The following is a 12,744-nucleotide window of genomic DNA, read 5'->3' as shown; positions in this document are numbered from 1 at the left end:
GGAATCCGCTCGGGTGAAGAATTTGTGGGAGGTTGGGTATTTGAGCCTGCTTCTTTTGTAATACTGCATGATCTCGGTGTAGGTATGGCTCTCCCTGTGTGTCTTATGGTTATATGAGAGTGTATGGTGTGCTTCCCTTGTTGTATTCCTGGTCTGTCAGACTGTATTCTCTTCTTCCAGGCTCCAGAGGGTAACTGCTCGGGCGAGAGCGTGTGCTTGCGCGTTACCCGGAAGGGAGGTGTGCCCTAGCGTCCAGACAATGTCTATGGCCGGCGGGGTGTCTGTCAAACAAGAGTATAACACTCTTTCCGCCTGGGCTGAGATGGTGACAGGCGCGAATTTCCGACAAGACGCCTGGGAGTCCTTCCAACACCCTGTAGAGAACTTGGGTGCTTTGGTTTCGGTCTTCATCCAATGTTCCCTCTCGATTGGCGATGATGTGTTGTATGGCTATAGCTATTGCCGCTTCTTCGGCAGCTGCATTCGCAGGCTTTCCTGCGATGAGTCCCGTAGCCAAAAGAAGTAAGGCGCGCCGTTAAAAGGTGTTCAGGGCACTAGGAGAGGGACTAAGTGAATATAAAAGAGTGGGGAGTCGAGGGCTTGTGTAATGCTGCATGGGAGTCGGCACCTGGGTTTCGACATTGTCTTGCTTCGTGCACATTCCATTAGAACTATGTATCAGCGATTATACTGCAGTTTTTTTTACTGCAGTTTTTTTAATGCCTCATGTGACTTTAACGCCTCTTACAGGTCACAGCCGTTCTTTTGTCGATGAAACCAAAACGTATAAAGAAGAAATTAAGTTATGAATTGGGACAGACGTATATGCGTCACCTCGCACGCTTTACGGCGTTGTGAGATCAGCGCAACGCAGATAAAAGTACGGTCAAACACACAAAGTAAAAAAAGAGCTCCAAGGCTTTTCATTCTCCCCAAGGATGAAAGGTTACTGCCGTCGTTCTCGCAAATACGATGTTTCTGTATTTGTTATGACAGTTCCAACCTTTGTTTGAAAATCATCACATTCAGAGCACCAAAAAGGCTAAAAAACGGCGCTACACCACAACCTACGAGAAAATCCTCTCGCATACAGGATAAGCGAGAAAAGTGTTGAATTATATGCGTGGGCTATCTATATGGCAAATAAAAAGCTACGTTGGATTCTCTCCGGTTAGATTTCGTGTGATATCCGTACACTATATCTGCTTGAAATCTGTAAATATAGAGCTGAATCGCGGTATAGTGAAGAACCTCCTTAAACATGAGCGTGCTGTGTTATATGGCAAAGTTCTTCAGTCCAGGCACGCCGTTTCAGTCTGCGAAACAACTTACCCGTTTCTCACATCACGTGGCAGCGTTGTTTGAATACGAATTTTCTTGGTGGTTCTTTTTTAGCTTTCACAATGCAGCTTTTCGCAGAACTGTATTTTCCTAATCAGTAACGTTTGAAAAAGGCTATATGTAAACACTTCAGAGCGACTGGAAAAAAGCCTAAATTCACAACATTGCCTCCCCCCCCCCCCCCAAGAAGAAAAAAAGAAAATAAGACTCCGCAGTCCTCATGCAGCCCCTTTGCTCTATTTCACAAGCGACTTGAGTAGCCTTTAATGGATTCTTTTCGATCTTGCGCGTTGGCGCTCTGCGCATCGCTTATAGTACACGGAAGATGTCTCAGCATTTTGATTTGTCTTCCTGGGCAGCTGAGCCGAGCTTCTTCGCGATTGTGGGTTGGCATCAAGAGGAGTTTCTCGAGGCGTCCAACAGGCGCCTCACAGGCAAGATACATCACGAAACTCAGAAGCGACGATGCTACGAATACCCCAAATGTTTGCAGCACCTAGAAAAAGAGCAACAAAACATAACTTCAGGGATGCTGGAGCAATAGTACTTTTTACGACAGTGACTACAAGCAGGCTTTTTTCTTCTTGCTGCCCAGGGCATAGAGAAAGAACTGTTTGTTAAACAAGCAGCCATTTTAGCCAGCGTGTTTAACCCGTTGGCATTCTGCTCTGTTTTAGGAATGGGATTTGGGGGCCAAAACTAACTTCCTTAGACTTCTACCTACCAAGAGTCAGCAAAACTGCGTTCAGGTATACGATTATTGCGCGATTTGAATTTCTTTGTTCGTTAATTTTATTTGAGGGGTGGGGGAGAAGAAAGTAAGAAGTGTAACAAAACGATTGTATCAATAGCGCGAACTGACCACTTCACATTTCAGAGCAGCATGCCGGGTTCTGAAACATCCAAACACCGGTGCTCACCAAAGAAAAGTGAGAATAAAATATCCGCTCTCTGGCTATGTTGGACTTGATGAAGAAGAATGGCACGTGGACAATATATATTCCGAAGCACAGACGGCTTAGCGGCACAAAAGCACTCCAGGAGAGGAAACGCCGCACGACCCCTGTTTGGAAACGGAAGAAGGGACGAAAAATTGGTTAAGAATATTGACTGTCCTGGGAATAGCGGTTGTATGATATTGCCGACTACGAATGTTTGCGCTTATCGCATGCACAATGTGTTCAGCCATGCAATGAAACTAAGGGGCTGTACTGCAGTGCATAGCGGCAGTCAAGAAAAGTTGTTAACGAACGACTTAGTAATGACGGTTTATTGAAGAATAATAGAAAAAAAAGGAAGGGAAGGTCGTTGCCGGCCCCTGCCATTGCTATCTAATATCTTTAGCACGGCAGCTGCGGCCGCCGGAAATGAAACGGACGGGGAAAGGATAGCAAGGATAAGTACAGTGGGGAGCGATAGAGAGAAAGGATAAGAAAGGAGCTGTGTACACTATATAAAAAAAAAAGATAAACAAGCCTGTGCCTCTCACGAACGAGAGTCCAGGCACTGTCCGAAGTATAACTGCGCGCGACCGTGGCCACGAACGACACTTGCCTTATAGTTAACGTTATCGGCGGCTCCAGGAGCTAAATGTACTTGCGCTGTGACGAAAGAAAGCCGCGTTTACGCTATGTCAGCATACTCGGATGCTCTGGCGATTCTTAACAGAGTGCAGTCAAAGCGACGTTGGTCTTGTTTAGCTGCCTTCCTGGTGTCCACATCTCCGGGGCGCAAATAAGATTTTGCCGAGGTGAAAACGAGGCTTTGCGGTGCTCATAAACATTGCGCCCTCAGGTAAGGCGCTAAGGAGGCGTACGCCTGTTCCACGCAGTCTACGAAACGAAACCTGCAACGAATTGCTCCCTACTGACAGCAGCCACACAACACACAACCGAGCGAGCGAAGCACGATACCTCAAATGGCATACGCCACCGCTTCGCGAGCGCAAGCATATTAGAGTTTTCAAAAAGAGGTCCACGGAAACATTACCTTTAACTCTTTAACCTCACCCATCTAACACATATCCTCCCCCGTACACTGCTGGTCACGCTAAAACTACAGAAAGGGTCGAGGGTTAAGCTCCCTGCGTTCTCTGTGCAGCCCAGAAAACCGGTTTTCCCGAGGGTCGTGAAAAGGTTTATAGGGAATCGCGATATATGTCGGGCGTGCGCCTCACGTCAAATTGAATTTTGTCGTATTTTTATCGTGATCCAAGCAGCTGTAGCCAGCAACTTTGCGCAGAACATTGAAGCAATTCCAGGGGCATTTGGCTTGTGCAAGTTCCCTGTAGTATCCTGCTAGCACGGTATAGTAGCAGCGCTTCTGCTGTCTGACACGCACTCCTTCAACGAATATACGCAGTAAACGCAGCGCACTGTCATCAAACATTTATTGGCTTAACGTCGCAGTATTTTTTTTTCATCTTCTTACTCTTTCTTGCAAGGAATGATTAATTACAAAGAATGTGCACTCGTTCGAAAACACATTTGCGGTATTCACTTCTTTGTCTAGGATATCAGGTGTCCTTGCTGTTGAGTACAGACATTTTACTGATTCAGAATGAAATATATATCGCCTTCGCCTAACGCTGCTGTGTAACATGTCAAAACCATGCAAGAGCGCTTACCCCCTCTGTTAGTCGAACAAGCGAATACTGTCCATCCGACACAGAAGGACCACATGATCCTGTCGATGAACACCAGTGGAATCTTGAGCCACTGTCCAGGGGGGCCCCGACCGCGGTTCCAGTCATATTTCAGGAACACGGTTGCGAGAGCACAGGTTAACGTAAGGCACCACATCCCCACCTGCTTCATCTAAGACAGAAGAGGAAAACAGCAACGCTGTGGCAGTCGTGCATCCGAAGCTTGTCCGCACGTACGCAAGTCTAGCAGTTGCTATGCATGGTGGGCATTAAATATTTACGAGTGACTTGCTTGCGAGCTCAGAGGGACGCGGTTTTCCAACTCAATTTTTCCTATCATCACATCTTAGTAACCAAAAGGGTACTTTCTTAAAAAAAATGTTTATGAGATGCAAAAGGTTGAACAAAGAAAAAGAGGTCCGTAGGCCGTTCTCACAGAAAACCGCGATGACGTCAAGCAATTTTTTATTGCGGATTTCTGAGGCTAGGCCACATCCCCGTCCACTTCCATCAAACGGCCAATGATTCCGCAATCCTCTCGATGTCATCATCAACGTCACGAGTTTGAAAAAAAAATGGTGGTAAAAGCATGTGTTTTGCAAATTCGAAATTCTAAGCAGTAAGTCAGCTATTTTTTTAAGTATAAAACCTTGCAGAAAGAAAAAAAAAACAATCGGATGGAAGTTTTCCTAAGCACCCATTAAATTTATGGGAGAAAAGTTATTCTTGCTAGGTTAAAAAATAATTTGTTCATGTTGTAAAGGACGAACAGATACAAAGGCGTTCGTTTGAGCAAACCCGCGCTCAGCAATTCATTTCAATACGCATTAACGTTTACAGTGTCGGCATTTGGTTTCCATTGGCGGGAACATCAGAAGTATTACATTTTTTTCATGTTTGTACGGACCGAACCAATATGTTATTGGTGTCATAATTGTCATGAAAATGGTACAGTAGAGGCTCGAAGACAGAACACCAGAAAGCTTTCATTAATGATGATTACCTTTGATATCTTGATTTGTCGGTATTTTTTCAGCAGCAGGTAGGTGACACATCCGGAGAAATAGCACATGGCATGATAAAATGGAAGGACGTACACATCGTTTAGTGTATCAAGAAGTATGCTAGAAAAGAACAATATTTTCGTCAGAGGAAGGAACAGTTCACAAAAGAGCAAGACCAATGTGCGATGCTGTTTTCTTTTTCTTCGTCTAGGGTGCGCCTCAAAAACAGAAGGCGACCTTAATTCATTTATATGGTGAAATAAGACCATAATACACTGGCCGCATGATGTGACAAAATTTATGAGCTATTATTATCTTTGGCACCAGATACATTCCAGACATTGTTTCGACATGATACAGCTTATCTACGCAAGTTTCGCGTTATGAGCTGTCATCTTTAGTATTTGATGCGAAGCGTATAAAACAAAGAAGCTGAACTTCAGTGGGCGGCACTTTCATCAAAAGCCATCTAGAATAACTAAGTGGGAATACATCAGACCATGGCGATACGTTTCAAATTCCTTCAAACAAATATACCTGTAAGCGTTTTCATCGTGAAAGATCCGCCTTCCTGGTGTTACACAAAGAGATCCACTAAACAGCACTAGGTGGCAGCAGCGGCAAGGGGGCTAGACTAATTTGCTATGACAAAGTAAAAAAGTTGCATGTAGCTTACAGATTGATGCTGAAGAGAGAAACTGTTTCCATGGGTCCTTTTATGTAAAGGAAGAGTCATTCTCATAAAGGCGTTCGTGCGTCAGTCATCGACTTGCGTTTAGCTACCGTTTCATTGATAATTGGGATCGTCTACCAGAAGAACGTCAGCCAATCACCAACTAATCCTAGGAGCACAGCCATAAGTAGCCAGATGAAACTAAAGTTATTATATTTGGCAAGACGCCAGGCAATAGTGTCCTTTTAGTCATCAAAGTATCGGCGAGAATTATACCTAATATTCCTAAGAAGCATACAATTTGATGAAATTTACATTCTTTAGCAGCCCCGCTCGTATTTTTAAATATTGCGCCCAGAATTTGGATGTCTCGGTTATTCTCGAAAGTGAAACCTAAATGCGGTCATGATTTAGGTAGACAATACAAAGTTGTATTGAAAACAAGACAAACCAAAAGAAGATAGAACAAATCTCATTACGTGAGTACAGCAGAAAAAAAAGTCGCAGAAAATCCTCACAGACGTTGATTGTGTATCCCGAAGGAATAATTTTCAATTTAAACTTGAAACTACCGGAAAAGCTTCGTATGATTAGCCAACAATAAGCACGCCTAACCGGATGTGATTAGATCACCTAACAAAAGGATATATGCACCCTGCACAGAAATCAAACATGGATGAAAAAAAAAGAACGCTTCAGCTGCTAAAGAAATACTGAGGAGCTAGTCGCCCTTGTGTTTACAAGGTAGCACAGTTCCGCCGAAGGCTAGCAGGCATTATTAAGTCGCTCAGGTGTGCTAGTGATGTTCACGTTCACTCATCCTTTCAGATCTGTTATGTGCGTTGCACAGTGATAAGCGTGCAACTCTTCTCCATATTGCCCGATCAGCACAGCGCACTGAGTTGTTTCCTTTTGAATCAATGAGAGCACAGCTGTTTCTTAACGAAGCCGCTTGCTATGGCGAAGTTAATGTTGCTGCTTTAATGACTGCAGATTCAGAAGTTTGATAAAGTGAAACAGCCTATTTTGTCCGCACACCCAGTATTTTACGAAAGAGGCTGGCATGCCAGGCGAACCTGGCACTAAATTGGAGCGTATTTTTGCTTCCTCGATCTAATATCTGAGACGAGCGTTGTTCTGGCAATGAGAATAACCACCCTGTGATCCAATATCCTAACCGATGCTTCCATGAAAAAAAAGTTCACACAAATCTCTTGTCGTTTCCCGGTAAAGCCACTGTATGAACGTCACTTTCCAAAGGCCTGTCAGTCTTCACTGTCAGCTTTTCCCACCAGTGCGGCGAAATAATGCCGTTGTGATCGCGAAATAAAATTCCGTCTAATAAACGATGTAAGAACACGAACAAAAATTGTACCTGTATCACTAGGACTAACTACGGGTAACAGAAATAAACTTTTCAGGTACCTTTTGTCTCAACCAAACTTCACGAGATGGGGAACTCTGGACACCAGTAAATGTATTTAAAACCAATATAAAAATATTTGTTGGAAAGTACTGCAGAATTTCATTGATTTTTGTCGCCATAGGTGTTTTTTTATGAATTTGGGATCTTGTCTCTATATAAGATGTTTTTATCATAAAATTTGTTATTTATGCATATGTATTGCTCTATTTCTTTGTGCAAACAACAAGTAAATATGTGTTGATGCTTTATTTGCAGGTTCTGTGTGGATTTGTATAGACTTGTATAGATTTGTATAGATATTGCATGATGTGTTTCCTTTAGGCTTGTTTTGCGCTGTATACGTACTAGAGGTGTGCACTGCTGTCTGTAACAGAGATAAAAGGCACGGTCATTCTTACCGCTTGTTGCCTTGACTTCCCTTTTCTTTTGAAGGAAATAAACACCAAACAAACAAAGTGCGCAAGGTAAAGCAGGCGGCAATCCCGGGTGTACCACGCTGCTAAAGAAGTGCCTAGTATTGCTCAACGCTTGATTTAACATCTTTCTTGCAATGGCAGATTTACTTTAGGGCAAATTCTCATAATTCATACCGAGATTACGTCGACTGAGCATTCCAGAATTCGTTATTGCTTGAGATCACGGATTTCCTGATATATGTGTGCACTAGACCTCCAGCCGCCGCGGTGCCCGAGTGGTTATGGTGCTCGGCTGCTGGGCCGAAAACGCGGGTTCGATCCCGGCCGCGGTGGTCGAATTTCGATGGGGGCGAAATTATAGAGGCCCGTGTACTGTGCGATGTCAGTGCACATTAAAGAACTCCAGGTGGTCGAAATTTCCGGAGCCCTTCACTATGGCGTCTCTCATAGCCTGGGTCGCTTTGGGATAAACCCCCATAAACAAGAAAGAACCCGCTTGAACTCTAGCTCGAGACGGAAAGAACGTTTGTATCCGTTGTGTGATTCGTGCAAAGTTTACCCAATGTCTGCCACAACAGGTGTCATGAAAGGAGGCTGAGGCGTGTTGAAGACCTGCCATGCTGTCACCGAGCAGCATAGCAGGCTGAAGCTGATGAAGACAGCTATCAAGGGCCAGTAGTGTCTGTAAAAGCACGGAAAGAACGTTAGCCGTTTCTGTTCCTCTTTTTCGCTAGAAGCGTCGTTTTCTTTAATATTAAGCAAACTAAACTTATCTTTGTATAAGTAACCTGCTTTTAGCTTGCTTTCTTGATCGCATGTTTCCCCAACATGCAACAAGAGACTACATGATAACAGAATAGGCTGATAAAAGCTGCACTGCGTCTGACATGCGTAATAGGTCACTGTCGACTTTGTCTACGACATCCACTTGTCCCGAGGGCATTAATTTATTTATAAAGAAAAGGCCGTTAGCCTGAAAAACGAAACCTTCAATGCCTGCTTCGAATTTCGTGGCATATAGAACCGTGGCATCAAATTGCTAGTTTGCTTGGTATTTGTGCGAGAAACACTGGAAGTTTTTACACTCACAAGAAAAGCATTTATCTTATTTTGTACTCCTTTCAAGAGCCCAAGTTAACTTCGTTTAATTTGAGTGCGCTCAGGCACCTCAATTACAATTGGGGCTGCGCGGTGCTACATGGGGAAGCAAAGCGTCACTCGTAGGGACAAAAATGGCGCCAGATAAGGGGCGAGATATTAGGAAAAGTAGACGAGAAAGCGTAAACTTCTGAAAATCGATTGAGCCGTTAACAGAAAAAAAAACCTAAATCATGTTTAACAGAAAAAAGTAAATGTTTTTATATTAGTGCACTGCAAATCAAGACTAGTCGGAAGGGGTTTCTATCTTGTCCAGAATTGTGACAACAACATGGCGGCGTGCACAGGAGCTGCATGTGATCTCGTTTCTTTTTGTATCGTTTTGATTGTTGCAGTAACAACGGAATTGTTTTTATAGAAAGACTGTTACAAGCCAGGTACCCGCGGAACTTTTGTGGAGCGGGGAGCCCTCCTCCTTTCGGTCTTGTCTATATTCTGTTACAGGCCAGGTAAACTTGTGTGTGCTTTCTTTATGAGATACATTTTGTACACTTGAAATCGCTGCCTGTAAGGATACGCTCTCGGACAGCGAAGTCTGTTCAGTGAACGCCCTACAACAAGAATACGCTCGTTCGCGAATAACACTCCACTGACGCTGTGTGGCTTTGTCAGAGAGCACTTATATCGAGAGGCACTCTCAGTAATCGCTCGTAATTAGCATGCTTGACAGAGGTATTAGTTCTTCGACGTACCTTTTTAGTATTAGGATAGTGGGCAAGGCCACTAGGAATAGTTGAAAATCCGCTGAGATGAACCACAGATGACCAAACATTCCCTGCAAAAGTAAAACAGTGCGTTAGAAAAGAATCCGAAACTTTCCGCTGTGCAGTGAGGCTAAGTTGTGATAGCAACACTAGTGCCGCATCTCGTCCCCGTTCTGAGAGGCCCCACTCCCAAGCCCGCCTTCTACACACAGGCACACTACGTGGCGAATTATCAACTACCGGAAAGTAGACATGGTTACGCTCCTTTGTAGTCTGTCAGAAATGATTCGCGCGAAACCGAAGTGGTGCGTCACCAAGATGTTGATAAGACATACGCTGTAAATTTCAAAACCTGTTAGGCAGGCATCATTCATAGTCCACGAAAGGTAATTGCTCCTCTCTGATCTTCCTCCTGCCGTAACGCGTGGACGAAGGCACAATTTTCAAATAACAAAAAAGGCGATGCACTATTTCATGGTCAGGTTCACGTCGAAGCCGCGCTTTGTGAAATTAGACCGCTGCAAGCATATCGTGCGTCCACCGAATAAGTAGGCCCTCATAGCTGCAACGTCGGACACGTGTGTGCCATCGAACAGTTTAATTCCTTTTTTATTGCTCTAGCAGCAGGAATAGTCAGCGCGCATCATCACGGTCGCAAAAGCCCATGCGCAGCGATGGGGAAGCCAGGGTGAGCGACCCGACCCTGTTTCCAGCGGACGCCGGTATGAGGCTTTCGTGCCGCCTCTACAGGTTCGCACTGTTCGCGCACAGTCGAACCCGGATATATCGAACTTGAAGAAAAATAGTTCGATATATTAATAATTCGATGTATAAAAAATGGCAGTAGACAAGCTTATATCTAGCCTATAAGCAAGAATATATGCATCCACGCTAGAAATGCGCTCGTTGCAGTGATGTGTCGCTCGCCAGCGTCCTGGCAGCGCACCGCTCGCAAGGCTTTGCTAGGTGTAACCAGCTTTCGCTTCGAAGCCGCTGCAGACGCTGCTTAATAATCGCTCGTTACTATTAGAGTAGAGTATGCTTCCGCAACGTCTTCGGCAGTGAATGATGCCACCGATGGCCCCCGCAAGGCTTCAGTGAGTCAGGTTGGTTTCAGCACATGACAGTTATGGGGCGTGGAAAATGAGCCCAAGAGATCGAAGGTCACCCATAAGCACACCCCACGTGCACCTCGTGCGCGATTTCCCAGCGCTAGCGCTGTCAACAGGTGTCCAAGGCCCCACAGCCGATCTGTCTCCGCGCGCAGGAAGCGACTGAAGGTGCGCAGTTAGGAGAAGCACCATTGGCAAGGGCGCGGCGCGCAGTTCGTTAAATAGACCGGGCGGAGAAATTATAGTTAGATATACAGCCTTACTTTCTTGTACTTTTACATAGGATTTTATAGAGAATCATCAGTGCGGTCGATATAGCCAATAATTCTAAATATACCGGTACGATATATCCGGACTTGATTGCATCATGTGAAAATTTGCTTACGTCTTGAAACTTCCATACGGATTTCATCTGCTCGTATTCAGATGAAATCGCCCCCTTCTTTGTCGACATAAATAAACGGTACGGCAAATAGAATTTAAAGTAGGAATAAGCGAATGAAACTTCATACTCACTACTTCCGTTTCGCAGTACAAGTTTCGTATCTGTAGTAGAATGTGGCCCCACTGATTCCGAAATTCGTAGTAAAATTTCTCCATCAATGCCTTTAGATTAGGACCGGATACAACGAGCGGCACTAGTAAGCAGCTCATCATGGCAAAGAAAACAGGCGCAGTAGTTCTGAAAAGGAATGGTCAAAGTTCTGCATTTAAGTGCTACCAAAGTACTGCGGGCTTGTTCTCCAGTTTTTCTCTAAATGATCTTAATTTGTACTAGAATGCTTGCTTGCAGTCGCCCCCATTTCTCAGTAGTCCTGCTACCAATAATCACTTATTCTTAGTTATTCACATCGATAGCTACCAGGTGGCCAGTTTATGCGTAAAATGTGCCTCGTGCACGAACTTAGTCCTGGACAGGCTCGGCTCATGCAACGAATAAAAAAAACGCGGAAAAAGAGAAAAAGATAAAAGAAAGCATTTGTACCCTGAGTGCATGCGGCAAAAAAAACCACCGGTAACTGCTTAAAGCCACATCTGTTCGTCGTACTATTTTATCGTTCATATCTTCATAAGATTAAGTTCCGGCCAATGGTATTTAGAGCTCAAAGGAAAAGAAGGAGACAGACAGAGACAGAGCTTTATTTAAATTAAAAAGAATGAAAAGAAAAAAAATTTATGCCGTCGTGGGTGGGCCTCTTAGTGCCAATGACTAGCGCTGGCTGTAATTTCCTCTCGCACGGATGACCAGCAGAAGCTGGTGGCCGCGCAAGGGAAGGGAAAGCCAGTGATCCCACGAGGTCCTTGATGAGTTGCGGATGAGCACTTGGGGCCGCTGGCACATTCCCACACTACGTGGTAGCGTGCCGGGGGCCTGAGCAAAAGCTGCACGTTGGCCCTGTGTCGGTAGGGTGACGACCATGTCGGTTTTCAGGGTATATGTCTGTAGTTGCCGATACAGGACAGCTTCCTGTCTCGTGAGTGTGCGGTGAGGTGGTGCTACGTGCATCGGTTCTTACGGATATCAAGTAGAACGTGTGCTTAGGTATGACATGGCAATTCAGAATCCATCGTGCGGGCAAAATTCTCCACTGCTTGTCCGTACAAATAATACATCAAACCAGCTTGGAGAAAGCAGGCAACAGTGCAAAGATGGCAACCGCCAGAGGTCGCCCTCTTCAAGACCTATTTGTATTCGTGGTTCTAACGGGAAACTTCTTTGTCCCTGCCTTCAAGAAACCTGATACAAAACTTAAGGTACTCCTGAGGAAAGTGCCGCTCTGCGTACTTTCTGGGATATGTACGATATGCAGCAAAATATGTCGAGAATTCCATATCAGATTTTCAACAACCTACTAATATCCTGGGACTGGATTCTGTCGAGGAAGCCAAGTTAAGAAATAATTCATGGCTTCTCAGCGACGAAGGTTAATTCTTAATTCTTCTCGTCTTTGCAACTTTACTACCTCGCCTATTTTCACGTCCTTGCAACTTTCTTTAAGTATTATCTCAAGGCAAGGAATGGTTTACCTTATATTATTTCGCGAAGTTACAAATTTGCGCGATGTTTGCAGCCGTTGCTGTTTGTTTGTTTTTTTATTATGTTGTTGTTATGTGACATGACAGTGTGCATGCGCAAAATAAGAATCTGGTGCAATATGACCGTATCGGGTCCTTGGTATTTCTAAAGCGCCTGCCTAGTGCGTTTTGTTGGAAGTGCTTCGCTATATCCTGATGCTTTGTGTTGCGTAATTCCTGTATGCTAACA

The 12,744-nt window shown here is 44.5% G+C and overlaps 1 protein-coding gene across 1 annotated transcript in view; it reads right to left on the bottom strand.

The window, feature by feature from the left end:
• Positions 1 to 1,582: 1,582 nt before the first annotated feature.
• LOC144114693 (nose resistant to fluoxetine protein 6-like) overlaps positions 1,583 to 12,744 on the bottom strand; it is a 37,682-nt gene continuing 26,520 nt past the window's right edge. Inside the window, exons 9-15 of the mRNA XM_077648586.1 lie at positions 10,995 to 11,160; positions 9,355 to 9,437; positions 8,064 to 8,186; positions 4,989 to 5,109; positions 3,968 to 4,157; positions 2,262 to 2,404; positions 1,583 to 1,837 (exon numbers count right to left, since the gene is read on the bottom strand). Of these exons, the coding sequence (XP_077504712.1) occupies positions 1,583 to 1,837; positions 2,262 to 2,404; positions 3,968 to 4,157; positions 4,989 to 5,109; positions 8,064 to 8,186; positions 9,355 to 9,437; positions 10,995 to 11,160 (1,081 nt within the window). The remainder of the gene's footprint in view (positions 1,838 to 2,261; positions 2,405 to 3,967; positions 4,158 to 4,988; positions 5,110 to 8,063; positions 8,187 to 9,354; positions 9,438 to 10,994; positions 11,161 to 12,744) is intronic.

The sequence above is a fragment of the Amblyomma americanum genome, chromosome 1, assembly GCF_052857255.1.
Source record: "Amblyomma americanum isolate KBUSLIRL-KWMA chromosome 1, ASM5285725v1, whole genome shotgun sequence".
NCBI lineage: Eukaryota > Metazoa > Arthropoda > Arachnida > Ixodida > Ixodidae > Amblyomma > Amblyomma americanum.
Note: the sequence above shows the minus strand (reverse complement) of the source record. Positions and strands in the feature narration are given on the sequence as shown.